At 36.1% G+C, this 23,283-nt stretch overlaps 2 protein-coding genes and 1 long non-coding RNA gene across 3 annotated transcripts in view; all 3 read right to left on the bottom strand.

The window, feature by feature from the left end:
- Positions 1-23,283, bottom strand: part of LOC149405040 (uncharacterized) — a 52,028-nt gene that overhangs the window by 9,485 nt on the left and 19,260 nt on the right. The gene's annotated exons all lie outside the window — the stretch shown is intronic.
- Positions 663-3,201, bottom strand: LOC149405042 (alcohol acyl transferase 1 allele GSa-like). Its single transcript, XM_089603722.1, has 3 exons — positions 2,755-3,201; positions 2,013-2,449; positions 663-1,110 (listed from the first exon to the last, which is right to left on the bottom strand). Exons 1-3 carry the CDS (start codon positions 3,199-3,201, stop codon positions 663-665), a joined length of 1,332 nt encoding a protein of 443 aa, XP_089459848.1.
- LOC149405041 (alcohol acyl transferase 1 allele GSa-like) lies at positions 10,140-22,880 on the bottom strand. Its single transcript, XM_089603713.1, has 4 exons — positions 22,583-22,880; positions 20,817-22,060; positions 11,489-11,928; positions 10,140-10,575 (listed from the first exon to the last, which is right to left on the bottom strand). The coding sequence occupies exons 2-4, from the start codon at positions 21,261-21,263 to the stop codon at positions 10,140-10,142; spliced, it is 1,323 nt and encodes a 440-aa protein (XP_089459839.1). The 5' UTR covers positions 21,264-22,060; positions 22,583-22,880.

The raw sequence follows: 23,283 nt of genomic DNA, 5'->3' as shown, positions 1-23,283 counted from the left end.
TTAAGGTTACATATACGACTTACCGCATCTATATTCAGCCAAATTTTGAATAATAATGCAAATCTCAATTCTCACGTCTGCATTAGACAATTTTTTGCGTCTAAACATACACGATTTTCCGCGTTTGCTTCTTTATGTGTCTAGCAGTACATATTTGTAATAGTGAGTCCTGTCAATCTTTGTTAGATCAAACTCATTTTATTAGTGGATACACTCTCCAACGAGGATGTAAGACATTTATTTGTCGGGTCGATTATCTGTTAGAAATCTAGAACCCAAAAAGACTATAAATTTTTGCTCTAGTATATTGTCTGTTAGCTACAACTTTCGTCCCTGAATCGTACCCATAAATAAACTGTATATGACAATAGAAATATCCTAAATAAAGAGTAAGAACGAAAAAGAATCCAGAAAGTGCAAAAACTATCAGAAAATATGTAAAATGCCGTTTTGGAGGCGTAAACAAAAATTGGTCGAAAAGAAATAGTTGAGCCATTTCAACTAAAATGCATTAAGAAGACATCAATTTTATATGTAGAGCTCCATTAATTATTTTCCTTTTTATAATGTATCAATATCCCCGAAAAATACAAATAAAATCCCAATAAAAACGTACTTATTAAAATGCAGCCTCAGCGTAAGCATGAAATAAAACCAGAAAATCAAAGCTTGGTCCTTGGCTTGGACAAGTTATCCGTTGCCAGTATGTTCTTGAGCTCTAACTCAAATCTATACATTACTGGCTCCGGCAAGCTTATCACCGCAGCAATGCATTCGCTTGCGTCGAAATTTCTGTATTTTGCTAAATAACAAACCTGGGACTGCTTGATCACTGGCCCTGCGTGAACCGGCGAACCCCATCCAAAATCGATATCTCCTAAAAACCTTACGTCTGAAACTAGAAGCACACCATGTCCTTTGGCTTGGGAATCCACGACAACCTGGTTCGATTCTTTCATAGAACGAAAGTAGTCGCCGGTCATCATGTTTTTCGCTGCTTTCACAAGCTCCACCGCATAAGCCAGCGGTTTCTCGCATATGTGCTTGGATTTTGACATTGCATGTGGGATGCCAACGGCGTTACCGTAGTACCCTAGAGGAATATTTATACTATAAAACATTCATCAGTAGTTGACCTTTGCTTCGATATTGAAAATGAAACTTGGAGAGAAAAAAGTAAGTAAAGTGAACCATTTTAGATATTAAGTTCTAAAGAGAGTTAACCATTTACGGTATTAACGTTTAAAGAGAGTTAGCTGTAGTTATTTTTAGTAGAGGTAACTGGTTAGGTTGTGACTTTAGTGATCATTGTTTTTGTTTTATCAATAGTACAGCGACCAGTCTTTTTAGGTCGTTTCTTATCTATATTATTTCTGAGATATTTATCATCAAAATTTAAAATTATGCCTTGTAGATAATGTGAAAAATTGGGTTCTAGAAAAAAGAGTATGAGTTCAAACGTTGGGTGTATTACTGCAAAACAACGTTTAAATGTTTATAAAATTACTAATATATTAGAATAGTTCATCTACTTTGTAGCTCAACTTTTAAATCATTTAAAGAGAGTCCTTTAATTAATTAATTGCAAAATCATATATTTTCTCACTATTTCTAATTTTCTCGGCCTGTATATGTTGTATTTTAATAAAAGGTTCATTAGATAAATAGTCACATTTGCAGTTTGACAATGCTAAATAGCCAAAGTTTCATAAATCTCAGGTAAATAACTATTTTCATATATTTACATACGTAAATCTTAAATTAAAAATTGCTTTCATTTATTAGGTCACATCATCTTTATGGTTATTTATCTAACATTTACGAAACATTATTTATATAGCAATTTCAAACGTTTTAGTTGACTATTTACCTTTTCTCTAATAAATGATTGTTGAATAAGGTTATGATTTTTTATTTGATGAATTAGTTAACAATAGGGAAATTGGGATTTTTACTACGCATTTCAGAAAGTCCAAGCTACTTGTTGATCATTTCATTTTCATGATACTTACTTGTATTTCTTGTCGCGAGCACTAACTGCATTCAAAACAAACACCGGGTCTTCGGGATCATTGTTCCAAGCTCGGACAAAGCATTTCCATACGCAGGCCGTTAGAAGCTCATAAGATGTGGATTTCGCGAGGTGTTGTGGGAGATCTCCGCGAATTCGTTTCATGAAGTTGGGACTTATGAGGAACGATCGTTGCAAAATATGAGGTGTCTCATTCTTAACTGAAGACACAGGTTTGTCTTCGTTCTCGTGTGTGATTCGAGGCGGTTCTTGGGTGTTAAACAGCTCTCGTTCCCAAACGGGAAGAATAGAAGGAGCATCGGCACCGCGAGCTATCTCTGCCACGGCCTGAAGGAATTGTCCCAACCCTACTCCGTCGCACACTGTGTGGTTGAGCCGTACTGCAAAAATAAAACCTCCACACAGAAACCGAGTCACCTGAGAAGATCAGAGAAATAAAATATTACAGAATTTATGATGTAGGCCTGGTTATGGAAAAGACTGGAAATACACAGGATTAGAGAGGCCACTAGAGTTTAATTTTTTTATTTCTTCAAAAACTGAATGAAAAATTAAAGATACATGGTATTTATAAGGCCTTTATATCTCAAATTACAAATTCAAAATCGAATAGCATCATCCAAAATTCAAAAAACAGAAGAATTTTTTTTTTTTTTTTTCGGTAATCAGGAAAGTGTTATATAATATAGCCATTAATTTTCCTAAAAGTTAAAAGTATTTACCTGCACCAATATTATTGGACAACCAATGATATCATCAGATCCTGGTACATTGTGCAAAACCTCATCCAAATACTGATATGGAGATAGAATTGAATCCCCTAGTTGCTCGAGCGTAATATCTGCTGAAGCTTCTAGAAATAACACTCCTTCACCGTTGCAATCAACGGAGAGTTTCCTATTAGATCCTTCAACTACCCTTCCAGCCAGAGGATAGTAGTAAACTAGTGCCTTAGCAAGGGCTTCTTTGATTACCCTAACCGGATCTTGACCAGCCATCGATGGGTTATTCTTGTAGAAATATACAGTAGGAGTGAAAAACCGAAGGTCTAAACTGTTATCCATGTCGGAGAGCTGCTTTAGCTCGTGTGGATTAGCCATCGCGGGTGCAACTAGCTCCGGCTTATTCCTCGTCACAGTAAACGCTGTCGATGATCCAATTCCTGTCATTTTTCTTTTTGTTTGCTTGTTTGTGTAAAAGTTGAGAAAAGTGTTCTCTCTGCTATTTGCTTCAAGTGCTATATGAAGAAAGAAGTATTTAGAGAGTGATTGAAAACTAGGAAAGAACTGTTATATAAAAACTCTAGGTATAGGAAAATGTTTGTGGATGACTAACTTTTTGATATTTATCTTACTTTTGGTATAGGAGAATGTTTGTTGATGACTAATTCTCTTATTTTTCTTGATTTCTTACCAAGTTTTCGTCTCTATTAATAGCACTTGATACAACTATTTTGAGAATTCTCTATCAATTACCTGGCAATTAAAAAACAGGAAAGAAGAGTAATCTACCTAATAAATACAATTTAGAAAATACATGGGTATTCTACCTTATAAATGATCAACTATAAAGTACAAGAGCATTCTACCTAATACATATGACAATCTAGAAAGTACAGGTATAATTCCTTATTTGTACATAGAAATTAGCAGAAGTATATTCTACCAATTTAATCTTAGTATAGTAGAGTATTCTAGACTTTCTTCTCTAGGCTAGTCATATTCAAGAAAATTTTACTACCTAAAACAAGTGGTATTTGCATCTTATGTCACAAATTGGCAATCCAATTGTAAATAAGTCATAAGCAAAAATTTTAGAAAGTTTTAGAGGAAGATGAGTGATTTTTAATGAGGTATTGTAAAAATTTAGAAGACATGGAGTAACTAATAAAAAGATTAAATGATGAGAGGGAGTAATTTGAAATTTGCACATGTGACACGAATGTATATACGTGACACAAATGCAATTTTGACAACTTTGTGACACAAATGCAAAAAACCGACGAATTTGTGACATTGACGCAAATTTCCCCTAAAACAAAGAGATTGACAAAGCCCACAAAATAGCTCTAAATAACTAGACCAATGGAATATACCCTCAAATCAGTAGTTTCAATATCGATCTTAAACTTAACTTGTTATTCTTATAAGTATTGGAGGCATAAATACTTATTATTTTTGTCTTTATACACTTACATACTCTCTTTTTACGGCATAAATACCTAATATTTACTTTTATTGCACCGTTCAACTCAGTCTGTTAAGTATAAAAAGCGTGAGTAATGGACGGTTAGGATTCATTGGACATATTAAATCGTGATTAACTAATTTAAAGATAATTATAATTCAGTTTTATCTTATTTTATATATAATTTCCTTTTATATTTAACATCAAATATTCATATTTAGCTTTTATTTGTTGAAAAGAGAAAAGAAGCCCTAATATTATCGTAACTCCTAATCAGAATCCAAGCATTCGTGTTTCGAAAAGGAAATCCCTAAATTCGTCGAACATGGCAGAATACGAACATGACGACAACAGCGATGAAGAAAAAAAAATTATCTCGAGGAGAAAGAGTATCAAGATGATGGGGGGCATAAAGAAGACCTTCGCAACACCACCCAAACGAAAAACTGGTGGTCTGTGGTGACAAAAGTCTGTAACAACGATGAAGCTCTTAACGAGGTATTTGATGGAGTCGGAGATGAGAGCGACCTGGATAGCCTTTGTAGTGACGACGACAAGCAAATCACAAAGAAGAGTAAGAGAGATTACAATCCTTGTTAAAATCTATATGATTTCAAGCTCGACCTACGTATGTAATTTCCAACCATGGATTATTTGAGGCATGTTTAAAGAGAACAAATCATAAGGGATGATAGAGAGTTCAAGTATGTGGTGAATGACCAAATGATAATTAGAGCAAGATGTAAAGAAAAGGATGCGACTGGATTCTTTACGCAAAGGTTATGAACTCGGGCAAAAAGACTGTGAGGGTACATTGATCGACAAGTATATGATTGTTGAATTGTGTTTGACAATAAGCTTATAACTGCTCCATGGTTACCCAAGCATTTTGTAGACCACTTCAAATTTAATCCAAACATGGATTATCAGAGTTTTAGAGACAGGACGGCTAGTGCAAAATTCAGCTATGTTTCGGCTTGGGTCTTCTACAGGGCCAAGAAACGAGCTAGAGAAATGCTAGAGTGGTCGGTCAGAGATCAATATGCCATCACAATTGACTTCTACAAATTCAGGTATGTAAATTGTTGAGTAAATTGTTTAAATTGATGTTGTGTAAATTGTTGAGACTGAATTAATGTTGTGTAAATTGTTGAGACTATTATAGGCACCACTGCACTAGTGGTGCAGGGAAGATGTTTGCGGCTTGAAAAATTACATAGGTAAACTTCATGTTTCTCTCATTTTTGTTTGAAGTAATAATATGTATGCAATATTATTATTATTATAATTATTATTATTATTATTATTATCAAGATAATATATATATATATATATATATATATATATATATATATGAATATATTTTGTATATCACAGTATATTTTTTATAACTAACCTTAAATTTTATTTATTTTTGCAATCCTCCTACCAACTGTTACCATCGACCATCTGTTTAAAGCCTGACCTGGTTTGCATTCTAGTCTGGTTCAAAAAATTTAAATGTGGTCTAAATCGGACCAAACCGTTTAGTATTTTAAAAATTATATAATAAAAATATATCTAAATAGTCTGGTCTCAATGGTCTAGTCTAAACCAATCTAAAAACGAATCAGAGCATTTAGTATTTAAGAAAATATAATTCAAAATAGGTCTAAAATGGTCTGATTTAAAACGGTCAAGACCGTGCACAACCCTAGTTGTAGTTCTTGAACTTTAACCAGCTTTAGTAGCGAGCTGAGATGTTCCTTGAATAGTCTAGTATCAACAGTCTAAATATAATTCAAAATAGGTCTGAACAGTATTTAAGAAAATATAATTCAAAATAGGTCTAAATAGTCTAGTTTCCACGGTCTAATCTAAACCAATCTAAAAACGAATCAGAGTAGTTAGTATTTAAGAAAATATAATTCAAAATAGGTCTAAAATGGTCTGGTCTCAAATGGTCTGATTTAAAACGGTCAAGACCGTGCACAACCCTAGTTGTAGTTCTTGAACTTTAACCAGCTTTAGTGGCAAGCTGAGATGTTCCTTGAATTTCTCAAAAGTCTTTGTTGTGTTGCTCGAAACATTGGAATTTCTTCCTTCCCTTGAGAGAATCAAAGGACGGAAAGCTTTTGTTGGTAGAACGTGAAATGAAGCGTCTGAGTGCATCTATGCATCCAGTGAACTTCTGAACTTCTGAAATGTTTTGATGTGGCCTCCTGTCGAGCAGGTGCTTTATCTTTCCTAGATTGACTTTGATCCATTGCACGTTCATGATGAACCTGGAAACTTTCCTACGAAATACCAAACATGCATTCAAATGGTTCAGCTTTATCATGTATGTCGTAAGGTTTTGAAGGTGTTTTTCTAAATCCTTAGTATAATATATCATGTTTTTCACTCGATCTTCGATACATGCCTCCGTAGTCATGCCGAGCAGCTTTGTGAATGTCGTATTTACGAATCTTTTGCATGTGGCACCCATGCTTTTTAACCTGAACGACATTCTGGCTTATGTGCAATTTTTTGGCATGTCAAGGGCTTTATTGGCCAACACTAAAGAATAACACCCAAGAATTGGTGCCCACATGTGTAAAGTGTTCGAAGTTCTACAACATTTCAAGTTAACCTCCGACAAACCTCGCCATTCTAACATGTCAAGTATTTTTTTTTCTGAATATTGGATTGATCTCATCGGTACATTACCAACAATGAGTTATATGTGAAAGTATGCGATTTCGCAACCAACTATTTTCCAAATGGATGTTAGCCGAGCCACTCAACAAGATCACTACATATTAAAAATAATTGTGTTGAAACATAATTTCCAAGTTCAGCATTTCGAAGAAAATAGTGTCCGACGTTGGCACACAAGTAGCTTTTGACTCTTTTGTGAAATGTACAAAATTAACAAAGTATTTTATACAAAAGACAAAGTTGTCAACAAGATTCTCGAATAAAGTACCTCTTCTTTAGTGTCATTCTTGGTCCTCTTGCTAGCGGCATCGGAGAGAAAGAGAGAGAGAGAGAGAGAGAGAGAGAGAGAGAGAGAGAGAGAGAGAGAGAGAGTGCTTTGTGTTAGAGATCGTTCATGTAAACGGTAGATGCTCAAAGACTTGGCAAGTGAGAACAATAGAAATATAAACGAAAAAATAACTCTAATCGGCGTAGAGGTGGTGGAGACAAATTAACACATTTAGTAAAGAAAAGGAAGGAACCTCATGCAAAGGTTTGAACCCCAACCGTTGACCGATATCTTAGCAAAGTACTCGAACAATGTTGGCATTAAGAAGTGCTCTCAGAACCATGGTGAACAACATGTTGATGGCAACAAAACCATGGCAAGTTACGGATAGGCGACGATGGCGAGTTGCTGAGGAAGAAGAAGGAATACGAACAGAGAAAGACAAAGCATAAATGAAATGAATATGCTAATGATGTTTATCAAAATTGGGATGTTACACAACGGTAGGCTTAACCATTGTGTAAACTCTTGCCGCATCATATATACTTAGTTTACAGAATGGTAGACTTCTATTATTGTGTAAATCTTGTCGTCGTGTTGAGCACAGTAATCGCTGCAGTGAGAAACTAACTAAAAATGTGATTTTAGATATGACAATAACTGTCTGTCGCATTTAAAGGTCCAAATGTTGCATTTAAAAGTGGTTAAGATGCGAAAATAGACCCAAAAATCGTTCCATCTAATACTTCGCATCTAATTTGTTTACATGCGACATGTCCAAAGTACTACATTTAAATGTGTTATATAACCGTTTTTTTTTTTTTTTTTTGTAACAAGTACTACATTTTACAACAGTTATAAAAATTGTATTTTCTATAACGGTTTTTTAGTCGTTCTAGAAAGCGCACTTTGTACAATGGTTTTTTTAAGGGACTCTTCTTCTCGTGGCATGCATAACAAATCAAGCCCAAATTTTCTCGTGACAACGGATTTTAACCATTCCTAAAGTCTCGGCTAAAATAGTGCGGTCATGATCAGAGATGTTCGAACTAAAACACACGGCTGATTTATTGAAGTAACCGCAACCAACCAAAAGGGTGACCATAGGTTTGAAGAAATCTTTTGAATCTGTGACATTGATCGATAATAGCATGAAGTAAGAAAAAGGAGACTCCATGGGACCCGAACTTCCGCACGCCAACCCTCGAAGCCTACCTGATCGAAAATCCTTCCTAAATAATAAAGAAAGACCTATAGCGACAATAAGAAAGAGCAGCGTGGAAAGTGGATCACCATGTCATAGCCTCATTCGGGTACAATGTTGCCATAAGAATCACTATTAATCAATACTGAGTACGAGACTGAATATACACATTTGAAAATCTTTTGGACCCAACATGCAAGAAATTAATCACATTTTTTCCAACACCTAGTACAAGAAAGATCATTCAACTATCATAGGCCTTTGCCATATCAATTTTGAGATATCACCAATCCCAACATCTCCTTCAATCTATTAGTATTGCCTTTCAAAATAATCTTATAGACGACGTTACAGCGACTTATTGGACAAAAGTCATAAACCTTAGAAGGAGAGTCACCTTTCAAAATAAGAGCGATATGTGTTTGATTGATGGTCTTTATCCAGCGATCATATTCTAGAAAATCCATAGAGACACAAGTTACATCCGGCCTAACTGCGTCCCAGTATTCTTGTTGGAAACTGACACTCATAATATCCAGACCTCTATTTTTATAGTAAAAAAAGTCGAAAAGCATGGAAACCTAGAAATTATTAACATTAATTAAATGCAATGAACTATACACGATTTCGAAGAACCATGGTTTCGCTTGGCAAAGCCCAACCCAATGAATGTGTGTTTGCTTTGGTTGTCTTTGTTTCTTAGCACAAAGTAGAGTGACAAGTTGAAGAAAGTCTTAATAGAGGCCTCACACAAAGTAGAGGGACGAGTCGAAGACGGTCTTTGTTTAAGTCCTTATTCAAGCAGATCTCGCAAAATGAGAGAGAGAGAGAGAGAGAGAGAGAAAGAAAGATGGATATAGTGATGTAGACATGGCCGGTTAGGAAAGATGAAGAACAACCACGAGAAAAAATGAACTCTAAATTTTTATAAAAATTTGGAAATAAAAGAAAATAACAAAAATTGTTGAAACTAATATTAAATAGAACTGTAAAAACGCCATTTTTAGCTTAACATGATGGAGTTGGGCTAAGATGTTTTACATTTTCATTGGTTTGTGTTTACTCAAAATTCACTCTGATTTGCAAAATTCCGATGTCGTGTCCCGTACTGCATGGGAGAGAGAGGATATGCTGATCTGAATGAAAAAAAAAATGACATTTTTCAAATAGCTAGGCTTATCCAACTAAATTAATTGATTTTTTATAATTATGTAATTATATCTCGTTAGAGAAAAAGGTATATTAGGTACAATATATTTTACTCAATTTTCCACTTCAACCTAAAGCCTATTTAAAAAAAATAGAGATGTTGGCTAAAGAGATATTGGTATGTTTCAAGTTTCTTAGTAGGTATAATACCTCTTCTTTTCTTTCATTCTCGTTCCTCAGACAGAGAGAGAGAGAGAGAGAGAGAGAGAGAGAGAGATCTGGATGATATTCACGTTTAGAATTTTAATAATAAACAATCAATAGTTGACTTTCATTAATTATTTCTTTTATTTAAAAATTTAAATAAAAAAGGTAAAATCGGAAGCAAATTCTTGGTTTGATTGCCACGTCATCAAAATTGTCTATTTAAACAAAAATCTTTAAGTATTGGCTAGATTGCAATTTTAACGTTTTACTTGGCTTAATTCGTGTAATTTTTCATTTTTTATCTCGTAGCTTCTGCTAAGTTTTAGAGAGAATGATCAATTTTATTACAAGTTACACGTGTAAGAGCTAAGGATACATTTATGAAATTTATCGTTTATTAAATAACCTGAAAATCAAAGCTTGGGCAGTGTATTCGAGGCCATCATTTTCTTAAGTTCTTGCTCAAATCTATACATGACCGGCTCCGGCAAGTTTATCACAGCAACAATACTTTCGCTCCCTTCAATGTTTCTGTATTTTGATAAATGGCAAGCCATGGGACGCTTGGTCACCGGAGTTGCATAAACTGGCTGACCGTATCCAAAATCGATTTCTCCAAAAAACCTTGCGTCCGAAACTACAAAGAAACCACTCAGATCAACTTGGGGACCCACTCTCACGCCACTTGACTCTATCATCGAGCGAAAGTAGTCGGCGCTCATAACGCTTTTCGCGCCTTTCACGAGCTCAACCGAGTACGTCAGCGGTTTCTTGCAAAGATGCTTGGATTTTGAAACCGCCAATGGGCACGCAACAGCATTACCGTAGTACCCTAGAGGAATATTTGCACTACACAAAACTCATTAGTGGTTGACCTTTAATTGGATATTAATTGAAAAGAAAAATATAAAGCAAAATATTAATATAGTGAATCCGTGTATATTAAAAAAAAAAAAAAAAAAAAAAAAAAAAAAAAAAAAAGAAGAAGAAGATGCATTTACAATGTGAATTTTTGTTCTCTTGGTAGAGAAATTATTTCTTCTTTTCTAAAATTTAGAGCATGTAACAATTTCGGGTACCATAAAAAAGAATATGACTCCAAGTGAGCTAGGGTCATGATCTGATGGTGCGACCATAATTAATTACAAAATCATCTACTCCCTCTTAGCATTTTATTTTATTTTTTCTGCTTGGTGTATTTTTTTATTTTAAAAATAATGATTGCGTGTATCAGTTATGACTTTATCTTGGAACAAATGGGAATGGGATTTGAATTATTTCACGCTCCAGAGTGTCAAAGCTCATTGTTCTTCATCTTCATTTTCGTTGACCCTCAACCATAAACGTGTTAATTTTTTTAAACCCTATGTATAATAATTTCGGCTCCTTGTCATTAAAAAAAAAAAAAATTAAAGCACCCCTCAAATTAAAATATTACTTATAATTCTATCAAATGCAAAGGAAATAATAATTAAAAAAAAATAATCAATCAGGGATGGAGTCATAGGAGCTGGTTAGAAGGACTAATTTGAAAACAAATTCTTAGGGAGAGCTAAAATGCAAATTTTCTGTTTAAAAAAAAAAAAGATTTAACAAAAAAAATTGTAAACACACACACATTTGAGAGGGGACTTAAGCGCCTCCTAGGCTCTAAAGAGCTCCGTCCCTGCCCCTGGATCCGATTTGATATGTGTATGTTTATAACCAAAATCCATAGTTTTATGATTTGTAATTAGTAAGAGTGCCTCAATAATATACTTACTTGTATTTCTTGTTGCGAGCACTGATTACAATCAAAGCATAAACGGGCTCTTCAGGGTCCTTTTTCAAAGCTTTGACAACGCATTTCCATAAGCAAGCTGTGACAAGCTCATAAGATGAGGGCTTCGCGAGGTGTTGTGGAAGATCTCCACGAATTCTTTTTACGAAATCAGGAGTCATGAGAAATGACCGTTGTAAAACATCATCTGTGTCATTGGTCGTAAAAGAAGCCGTGGCTTTGTCTTTGTTCTCGTTAATGATTCGAGGTTGTTCGCGGGCGTTTAAGAGCTCTCGTTGCCATACGGGAAAAATAGAAGGAACCATGGCACCGCGAGCTATCTCTGCCACTGCCTGAAGGAATTGTGTCAACCCTACTCCGTCACACATTGTGTGATTAAGCCGTAATGCCAAAATAAAACCTCCACACACCAATCTTGTTACCTGAGAATATTAGAGTAACAAAATAAATTGAAACAATGTGATCCAGAAATTTATATATGGTAATAAACAGTGAAATAACACCCTTGTTTTTTTCATTTTGAGCAAAATAGCGTCTACCCTAACATTTTTTTGTTGGATCTTTAATCCAATATGTCGGATCCTTAATCCAACGTTGGGCTTATATGTTAAATAATTATGTGTTGTGAACTGTCAATAAAGATGGCCCGTTAAAAGTGATCTAATTTGGTGTACGGTTATTGGGCTTTAATGTATCTAACAGGTTGTGGGCCTTTAATGTGTAGACTCATTATGGGCTTCTATTTCAGTGATGGGTTGAAATAGGAAGCCCACTAGAGTAACCTAGGGTTTCTCTATAAATACGGCTGGTCCCCAGGTCACACGTAACATTCTTGTCATTCTTGATATCCCGTCGTCAGAGTGAGCCAGAGAGAACTGAAGGGACTCTCAGATAAATACGTGTTGATCTGGAAGACCAACCGTCATGGATTCATCAGGTACGCTTCCGTTATTGTTTTATGCTTTCTTAAATATTCAACATGATTCAGTCATGGAATTAGGTGATGGTTTTCACCCGTGATATTCAGATCTAACAATTGGTATCAGAGCCAATCATGTTTGAATTTTTTAAGAAACATTGTGGCTGTAATTTTCGGTTGGATTCATTCACGTGAGTCATCATGAGCAATTTTGAATGATGGATCTGTTTTTTTGTTTTATGCGCACAAGAGTTATGTTATATTCTTCCTTCGTTCGTCAGAATAATCTAATGTATATGTATCAAGGTTCGCAATCCCGCGGGTTCCGATCGGGTTCCGGTCGGGATCCCCTGAACCGGAGGGGACCGGGACGGAACTTACATAAACCGGTCCCGTGAACCAAACCCGGTCGAATCCCGGTAAACCGGGCCGGATCCCCCCAGACCGGGTCTCGTTTTGGGTATAAATAATTTGCCCCTAAATTCGCGAAACCCTTATCTCCTGAGGAACAAATTTGCCCGTCCCGGCCCGACCGGATCCCGTCGACTGTCTTCGTGTTTTGCATAAATCCCGGCCAAATCCCGTGAAACCCTTCGAGTCCGTCCTTCGTCCCGCCGGATCCCGTCCTGGAGAGGCCGATTTTGTCCAGATCCCGGGGAACCGAGAGGTACCACCCGAGTTCTTCAATTTTTGGGATTTTTTTTTCAATTTTTAGTTATGAATTGTTGATTATTGTGATTATTGTCATGATGAAGTTGAAATAATAGTGTTGATTACAATTAATTTGATGATTATTGTTATGGTTATGTGGATGATTATTGTGGTGGTTATTTTGTTGATTTTTGTTATATGATTATGAATTGATGATTAGTGTAAAGTTAATTTGATGGTGGTTACGTTGATTGTTGTTAATTGTCATATGTATTGATGATTATTATAGAATTTTAATTAATTCCGAGATTAAAATGTTGAATCGAATTGATTATTGTTATGATTAAGTTGAATTACTTGAAGTGTTGATTAAAATGAATTTGATAATTATTGTAATGGTTATATTGAATTGAAATTAATTTGATGATTGTTATGGTGATTTGTGAATATGTGGAATTGAAATGATTATGATTATGAAGTATGACGTCCGACCCGGCCTACAAGTATTGCGAGCCCGTCGAAGGACGACCGAATGCAAGCAAATGCAAATTTTGCGGGTACATCATTAGCGGTGGTGGAATCACTCGTGTGAAAAATCACTTGGCGAACATAGAGAAGACAAAAAGTGTGAAGATGTGCGACCAGGTTCCTCATGAAGTACAAGAGGAAATGCAGAAGTTACTCTGCGTACGCTCTCAAAAGAAGAAGGAACGTGAAAGTTTGTGTGAGGCGATGCGAGCAGACCTTCACAAAAGTCTAGGGGACTCTGACGAAGAAATAGACGAAGGTCCCGGTGGATCTTCGAGGTCCTCTGATCCAAGAAGATCGCACTCCGGGATCAAGAGGTTGGCCAAAGCTGTCGACCGATTCTTCATTCACGAGTGACGTATACATATGTCCTACGATTATCACTTATAATTAGTGTGTTTTATCGTACGTGTTGTAATAATTTTATACTCTACTTATGGTATTTTATGTTTAAGAACTCAGTTTATGTTTGGTATGAACCTTTGTTTGAAGTATTAAGTATGAACTATGAAAATTATTTTTATTATTGTAAAATATTTGTCTGAATCCCCCTCGGGTTCCTACATTTTTTGCCGGGTTCCTACCGGTAAACGGGTTCCTACCGGTATCGGTTTCCTTTTTTTTCCTGAATCCCCCTCGGTTTCCTCTTCGGTAAGCGGTATCCCCCTAAAATTGGGGCCCCGGTACGGTAACGGTAACGGTAAGGCGATCCTTGATATGTATATACATATTCTCATCATCAGATTATTATATTGTTTAATGTTTTCAGTATTGTTTTAATTATGTGCGTGAGACCTTTGTTTTTTGTCTTATTGGAAAGCCTTTGCTTTTAATGTTTCCTGGTTCAATTGTTTGGCGGCTATTGGATTCTTCAGTTTATGGTGCTTTGATGCACGCTGTGGTATAAATTTCAATTGTCAAATATACTCGTATGCATTATCATCATAAGCAACTTTATAACATCATGCATTATGAATCAGCTGCTCTTTTATCATAATGCATGCATGTATGTTCGGTTTTTTTTTTTTTTTTTTTAATCAGTATATGAGTTAGCAACATTTTAGTTTGTTTTATTGTTAAAAAAAAAAAAAAAAAAAAAAAAAAAAAAAAAAAAAAAAACCTCGGTGATCAACAGCAGTAAACCTGAAACGGCCGAATGGTCAACTACATGTTTGCCTAGTTTTTTTTTTCATATTAAAGCCCTAATGGGCCCTTGATTATTCAAGTTCGTGGGTTTAGCCCACATAAAAAAAAAATTTAATTCAAATATTGGTATTTTATTTGGTATGTATATATTTTAGAATAAATTAATTGAAACAACATGTCACCAAAGTGGCTTCTCTTGTGAAAATTTATTTATTTTAAATTATAAAAGGTTTTGTACGTGTAATTTTTGGTGAATATTTATCGGCCCAAAGGAAGGTAAATGTTTAACTTGATTGCATGTATGTTTGCGCTAATAAATACGTGATGATTCTTCGGTTTTACATGTGAATAGTAAATCGGCCCAAAGGAAGATTTATTATTTGATATGTTCATTATTATCAGTATTTGATTAGTGCACCAAGATATCACTTACAAGTCATTATTCTTGTTCAAAGACATAATATTGATGGAGTGCACGGTATCTTGAGATGGGTTTTACCATATTTGAATTTGAATTTTGAGTTTCGGTTTAGATTTTTTCTCTGAGCTTGTTTGTTTATTTGTTTATTGTTCTTTATATCAGTTACGACTCCTGGAAATATTTCTGCCAACATCAATTCAATTCCTTTGCTGAATGGCTCCAACTTCAAGTCATGGAAGGAGAACTTGCTGATTGTTCTCGGGGTCATGGATCTTGACCTGGCGATTCGAACTGAAGCTCCTCCCGCACTTACAGACAAGAGTACCTCTGATGAGAAGAGGGAGATGGAAAAGTGGGAGAGATCGAATCGCATGTGCATGATGATCATGAAGAAGGCCATTCCAGAAGCATTCAGGGGCACAATGTCCGATAGTATCAAAACCGCTATGGCGTTCCTTGCAGATATTGAGAAAAGGTTTGTCAAGAACGAAAAGTCTGAAATTGGTACGCTCTTGACAAGTCTGATTTCAATGAAGTATAAGGGTAAAGGCAATATCAGTGAGTACATACTAGAGATGTCTCATCTTGCTTCAAAGCTGAAAGCATTTAAACTTGAACTCTCTGAGGACTTGCTAGTGCATCTAGTTCTGATATCTCTTCCAACACAATTTAGCCAGTTTAAGGTGAGCTACAATTGTCAGAAAGAGACTTGGTCTCTTAATGAGCTCATCTCATATTGTGTTCAGGAAGAGGAAAGGTTGCAGCAAGATAAGACAGAAAGTGATCATCTAGCCTCAACCTCTAAGAGCAGGGACAAGGGAAAGAAAAGAAAGAAGGATAAGGAAGCTGCGAATACAGCACCTCAGAAGAAACATCAAAAGCAACCAGATAACCCTGAGGAGACTGGTTGCTTCTTTTGTCGAGCTAAAGGGCATGTAAAGAAGCACTGTGCTAATTATCACGCTTGGCGTGCTAAGAAATGTATGCTTCTTAATTTGGTTTGTTCTGAGGTTAATTTAGCTTCGGTACTTAAGGACACCTGGTGGATGGATTCTGGTGCAACCACTCACATCAGTGTGTCTATGCAGGGTTGCCTCCATTGCCGAAAGCCAAATGATGTTGAAAGATACATCTATGTGGGCGATGGCAAGAAGGTTGAAGTTGAAGCAATTGGAAAATTTAGATTATTGTTGATTTGGATCTTGATGAAACTTTTGTGGTACCGTCTTTTAGACGAATTTGATTTCTGTTTCTTGTTTGGACAAATGTGGTTATTCTTGTTCATTTGAGAATGGAAAATTTAGTTTGTTTCACAGTTCAAATATGGTTGGTTCCGGTTCTTTATCAAGATATGATAATCTATATTCCATTGAGATAAATGCTTCATTTAATGAATCCTTGCATTTAAGTACTCGAGGTGTTAAGAGAAAATTAACTAACGAGAATTCGGCCGCGTTATGGCACAAACGATTAGGTCACATCTCTCAAAGGAGAATAGAGAGACTTGTGTCATACGAAATTCTAGATCCCTTAGATTTCACAGACTTCAATATCTGCGTAAATTGCATAAAGGGAAAACAAACCAATAAAAGGAGATTTGAAGCCAACAGGACTTTAGACGTCTTAGAACTTACTCATACAGACATTTGTGGACCTTTTCCAACATCTGCTTGGAATGGTCAGCAATATTTTATAACGTTCATAGACAATTTTTCAAGATATGGCTACATATATCTTATTCATGAAAAGTCACAGTCACTAGACGTGTTCAAGAAGTTCAAAGCTGAAGTTGAAATCAACTCAGCAAAAGAATTAAAAACGTCAGATCTGATCGTGGTGGTGAGTACTACGGTAGATATGATGGTTCAGGTGAACAACGTCCAGGACCGTTTGCTAAATTCCTAGAGGAATGCGGTATCGTCCCACAGTACACTATGCCGGGTTCGCCCACTATGAATGGTGTTGCTGAAAGACGAAACAGAACGCTTAAAGACATGGTAAGAAGTATGATTTGTCATTCTACTTTACCTGAATAGCATTAAAGACTGCAGCATATATCCTTAACAGGGTTCCAACTAAGGTAGCAAGCAAAACACCTTACGAACTTTGGACGGGCAAAAAGCCTAGTCTAAAACATATGCACGTTTGCGGATGTCCAGCTGAGGCAAGGCCTTATAAGCCTAATGAAAAGAAACTGGACTCAAAGACTGTGAGCTGCTATTTTGTTGGATACGCTGAGAGATCCCGGGGGTACAAGTTTTATGATCCCACAATTAGGTCAATTTTCGAGACTGAAAATGCTCACTTCTTTGAGGATGTCGAGTTTGCAGGGGGAGATACAATAAGAAAATTTGTCTTGGAAGAGGAATATGTCAATATTCCCATAGGTGGTACTGACAATAATCAGGACTTAACTATTGACATTGTTCAAGACCCAATTCAAGACGATATTAGGGAACCCCTTGCTCAACAAATTGTTCCAGAAGAACAAACTCTACCACCTCAAGAATATATGTCATTAAGAAGATCCACCAGAGAAAGAAGAAGTGCAATACCAGATGATTATGTTGTATTTCTTCATGAACATGAGGATGACATTGGAGTGAACGAAGATGATCCTATCAACTTCCTTCAAGCCATGAAAAGTTCTGATTCTCAAATGTGGATCGATGCCATGAATGAAGAGATGAAATCTATGAAGGATAATGACGTTTGGGACCTTGTACCATTACTAGAAGGTGCGAAACCCATTGGTTGCAAATGGATATATAAGACCAAAAGGGATTCGAAAGGTGATGTGGAAAGGTACAAAGCTCGTCTTGTTGCTAAAGGTTTCACACAGAAAGAAGGCATCTACTATAAAGAGACTTTCTCTCCGGTTTCCACGAAAGACTCTTTTAGAATTATAATGGCTTTAGTGGCGCATTTTGATCTTGAGTTACATCAGATGGATGTGAAGACTGTGTTCCTCAATGGTGACATCGAGGAAACAATCTATATGGTGCAACCAGAAAATTATGTGTCCAAAGACGCAAATGATTTGGTCTGCAAACTTAAGAAATCCATCTATGGACTCAAACAAGCATCTCGACAATGGTATTTCAAATTTCACCAAGTGATTATTTCGTTCGGTTTTGAAATGAATTTGGTGGATGAATGTATATACCATAAGTTCTGTGGGAGTAAGTGTATTTTTCTGGTTTTATATGTTGATGACATTTTGCTAACGATATAGGCTTATTGCACGAAACCAAGAGATTTCTAGCTAAGAATTTTGAGATGAAAGATCTTGGTGACGCCTCTTTTGTATTAGGAATCCAGATATCTCGAGATCGCTCTCGGGGGATTCTTGGATTATCACAAAAGAGCTATATCGAAAAGGTTCTAAAAAGATATGGCATGCAAGAATGTAAACCAGGTGATACTCCTGTGGCTAAGGGAGACAAATTCAGTCTCAATCAGTGCCCTAAGAATGATTTTGAAGAAAAGGAAATGCAGACGATTCCCTATGCTTCGGCAGTAGGAAGTCTAATGTATGCTCAGGTTTGTACGCGTCCGGATATTGCATACATTACAGGGATGTTAGGCAGATATTTAAGCAACCCAGGGATGGACCATTGGAAAGCAGCTAAACGAGTCCTGCGGTACTTACAAAGAACAAAAGACTACATGCTCACATATCGGAGGTCAGATCAGATCGAGATCATCGGGTATACTGACTCTGATTTTGCTGGATGCCAAGACAGTATGAAATCTACATCAGGCTATATTTATTTGTTGGCTGGAGGTGTTATCTCCTGGAAGAGTGCTAAACAGTCTCTTATAGCATCTTCCACCATGGCAGCAGAATTTGTAGCTTGTTATGAGGCGTCCAATCAGGGGATATGGTTGCGGATTTTTGTCACTGGGTTGCGCATAGTAGATGGTGTTGATAGACCACTCAAGTTATATTGTGACAACAAATCCGCTGTACTATACTCCAACAACAACAGGAGCTCCACGAATTCGAAACACATCGACATCAAGTTTATGGTTGTGAAAGAAAGAATTCAGAGTAGACAGTTGTCTATCGAGCACATCGGAACAAACTCCATGATTGCGGATCCGCTTACTAAGAGACTACCACCCAAAGTGTTTCACGAGCACACTGCTCATATGGGTGTTATTTCAGCTCAGGATATTCAGTTCTAGTGGGAGTTTGTTCTTTTGCTATTTTTTGGTGCTTTTATGTTATAGACATATTTGGTTTTATTTATGATTATTGAGGTTTTCTGCAGAAATTAAGTTTTGGTTTATTTAGACTCTATTTTTCTAGTATACGGTTTGATCTCACTAAGGTTTAAGGAGGACCAAATGGAAATAGACATGTTGAGGTCACATAACATGAAATTTCCATACTACACATCCACTTCATGATCCATGTCATTCAGTTGTATCGATATACGTGACCATTGATGGGTATAACTACGATAGATGTAGTGAATGCCGCTTTGATCCTATGTTGATATGGTTGATGGACCGGATTGGTTATGAGATACATTTTGGTAATGACAATAAAGTTGAGCTCTTACGGTTATTTTTGCGATACATAATTATAAGGTTAAACATATAGCCCAAGTGGGAGATTGTTGGATCTTTAATCCAATATGTTGGATCCTTAATCCAACGTTGGGCTTATATGTTGAATAATTATGTGTTGTGAACTGTCAATAAAGATGGCCCGTTAAAAGTGGTCTAATTTGGTGTACGGTTATTGGGCTTTAATGTATCTAACAGGTTGTGGGCCTTTAATGTGTAGACTCATTATGGGCTTCTATTTCAGTGATGGGTTGAAATAGGAAGCCCACTAGGGTAATCTAGGATTTCTCTATAAATACGGCTGGTCCCCAGGTCACACGTAACATTCTTGTCATTCTTGATATCCCGTCGTCAGAGTGAGCCAGAGAGAACTGAAGGGACTCTCAGATAAATACGTGTTGATCTGGAAGACCAACCGTCATGGATTCATCAGGTACGCTTCCGCTATTGTTTTATGCTTTCTTAAATATTCTACATGATTCGGTCATGAAATTAGGTGATGGTTTTCACCCGTGATATTCAGATCTAACATTTTTAGCTTATGCAAAACAATATTATTGCTTAATCTTAATTATTATTTACACGGGTATAATTAGTCAAGAATATTACAGCATATATATATATATACATAAAACATGGATCTATAGAGCTAAGAGATTATAGACATGCCCCCATAAAGAGTAAATTAAACGTAGTTAGGAATCACAAAACCATTCCTTTCTTCAATTTCTCTTACATGTTAAAATCAGTCGTATAGTTAAACGAAATTAAACTACAAAGAACTTATTTAAAAATGAGGGTTTAATTTTTAAAATTTTAGAGTAATATTTATACAATTTAAATTAAGGGTATTATTGGGCAAAAAAAAAACAAAAACATGAAGTTATTTGTAGTGTACCGTATAGATTGCTGCAAAAAAAAATAAATAAATAAAATTAATAATAATAATAAGAATAAGCATGTGTCACACCATATTTATAACTGATGAGGACCATTTTTAATATTTTTATTTATATAACAAAAAAAAAAACCAATAAACTATAGTAAAACCTAAAAGACATTTTTACCTGTACAAGTATTACCGGACAACCAATGATATCATCAGATTCGGGTACATTCTGCAAAACCTCATCCAAATATTGATCTGGCGATAGAATTGTATCACCAAGTTGGTCAAGAGTAATATCGGCAGAAGCCTCAATAAATAACACTCCTTCACCGTTGCAATCCACAGAGAGTTTCTTGTTAGACCCTTCAACTAGCCTTCCAGCCAGAGGATAGTAGTAAACTAGTGCCTTAGCAAGGGCTTCTTTGATAACTTTAACCGGATCTCGACCGTCCATTGATGGATTACTCTTGTAGAAGAATATACTAGATATCTGAAACCTAAGGGCTTGATTGTCATCAATGTCGGAGAGTTGCTTTAGATCCTGCGGAGTCGGCATCGCGGGTGATACTAGCTCGGGTTCATTTCGTGTCACTGTAAATATGATCGATGAGCCGATTTCAGCCATCTTTTCTTTTTACGTTTTTTTTTTTTTTTTTCTTTTTGGGTGTAAAAGTGGTAAGAGTGTTATCTTTTGAGTTTGTTTTAAGTTCTTGTTGGATCTCCTCTCCTTTTATAAAATGATATGCAGCCAATAATGGAACTACAATATTTAGAGGTATACTTAATTATTGGTTCATTATAAATTTAGAAACTTTGAAATATGGTCCATTTATATATTTCTTACATTATCATCGACATCGACATCGACATCTTTTCTTACATTCATTATAAATAATATTTAGAGGTATACTTAATTATTGGTTCATTATAAATTTAGAAACTTTGAAATGGTCCATTTATTTATTTCTTACATTATCATCGACATCGACATCTTTTCTTACATTCATTATAAAAAATTATTGTACGTGTTTGAGTTTTGACTTAGACCAGCGGCGGCTCCTTTCAAATCAAACCATGATCTCCGAGTCTCATTAATAAATGATAATCTTGAAAATTTGATAAATACTGCTGTTTGAAAAAGAAGTTGAAAAAATCAACTAAAGAAGTCAACTATATACGAAATGAAATATTCAAAAATAAAAATATATACGAAATGAATAACAGTGTGTGTTGTCGGCCCGTGAACGACCGACAGGGGCAAAAGGGTCAAAACGCGTCACGTTTCAAAGAACGACGAGGAGGTGAGGTGTTGCTGGCCAAACCAGACCAACATAGACGGAACCGTCGCGACGCCTCCCGGCCGGCCAACGCCCGTCAGGGCTTCACCCGGCGAGTCCGGTGAAGAACGGGTCATAACTTCCGCTACACAACCCGAAAACCAACGATTCCAATTTCAGAATGAAATTAACATCCACATCTTTCTAACAAGGTATTACAAACCAATTTTGGACCAAGGCAGCTAACTCAAAAGCATCTCACAATTTCAGCTTATCAATTCGGTATACCCATTTTTCCCAGCTTTCAAACACAGATTTCAAAAATTCATAACTCACTCAATTCTCAACGGATTTACACGTTCTTGGTCATTTTAGAAAGCCCATAACATCTACTTTCCAGGAAAAATATCAACAAATCCAAATTAAATCAGTACCGAACTGTCCACGTCAATTTACAGAGGCTGTTCACAGCGAGCTCAAAAATTCTCAAATCATTCAAAATCGACTCAATTACACAAATCCGAGCTAGGAACATCATTAATCAAGTCCAAAAACCAAATAAAACTCGTCAATTCCACTGATTTTAGCTCGGATCAAAAAACCCCCAAATCAATTTCTCAAACCCTAATCTCCAAAATCTTCAAATCAGCCATGGAAGAATCCTTACCTCGCTGGAAGAAATGAGCTACCCAACCCGTCAAGTTTCTCTTTTCCTCGTCGGAGACGCTCACCGGAGCTCCCGGGACTCACTGCGCTTCTTCTTTCCTCGGCGAGGCGCGCGCACGGAGCTCGAGGCTCGGGTTGATGGCGCACGAGGATGGTGAGCGGGGAAGAAGAAGAACGAGGATGAGCGAGGGTGGTGATGGGGTTGAGTGGCCGAGAGAAATGGCTTGGGTGGTTGTTGCCGATTTTTTTTTTTCTTTGTTACTCTGGTACAACGCGTGAAGAAGGAGAAGAAGAGAAGATATAGACGTGAAGAAGATAAGGAATCCTTGATGATGTGGCAACCTAATACTTATCCTCTTATCTACAAATTAACCCATTTTTTTTGTTTTCTTTCAAATGGGTCCCTTAAAAATCATTACAACCAAGTCCTCTTCATATAATTATTTAATTAAACCCATCACCAAAGGGATTATAATTATATGATTTGAACCGTGAATTTTCTTGTTCGTTCTAAATTAATTAAAATATATTTAAGGTTTCTCGGAGTTAATTCTCGTTCTTGAGAATTTATTTCTTAAATTAATTTCCGGAATATTTCCTCGGAAATAATTTATTAGTCGAGATAAACTCGATAATTCCTTTATTTATTCCGAGATTTCTCCTTACCTTAATATATTTTAAATTAACTCGAGAAACTTATAC

Source organism: Urtica dioica, chromosome 2 (genome assembly GCF_054948205.1).
Source record: "Urtica dioica subsp. dioica isolate 48M chromosome 2, U.dioica_male_clone48M_v1_H2, whole genome shotgun sequence".
NCBI classification, from domain to species: domain Eukaryota; kingdom Viridiplantae; phylum Streptophyta; class Magnoliopsida; order Rosales; family Urticaceae; genus Urtica; species Urtica dioica.
The sequence above is the reverse complement of the archived record's forward strand: the minus strand, read 5'-3'. Positions and strand labels throughout refer to the sequence as shown.

Excerpts from the sequence above, each read along its gene's own strand:
- LOC149405041 (XM_089603713.1), bottom strand. The coding sequence starts at position 21,263 with ATGGCTGAAATCGGCTCATCGATCATATTTACAGTGACACGAAATGAA. Across the intron at positions 11,929-20,816 it reads GTCCGGTAATACTTGTACAG|GTAACAAGATTGGTGTGTGG; the intron begins GTAAAAATGTCT and ends TAATATTCTCAG. Across the intron at positions 10,576-11,488 it reads GCTCGCAACAAGAAATACAA|TGCAAATATTCCTCTAGGGT; the intron begins GTAAGTATATTA and ends AGTTTTGTGTAG.
- LOC149405042 (XM_089603722.1), bottom strand. The coding sequence starts at position 3,201 with ATGACAGGAATTGGATCATCGACAGCGTTTACTGTGACGAGGAATAAG. Across the intron at positions 2,450-2,754 it reads GTCCAATAATATTGGTGCAG|GTGACTCGGTTTCTGTGTGG; the intron begins GTAAATACTTTT and ends TGATCTTCTCAG. Across the intron at positions 1,111-2,012 it reads GCTCGCGACAAGAAATACAA|TATAAATATTCCTCTAGGGT; the intron begins GTAAGTATCATG and ends AATGTTTTATAG.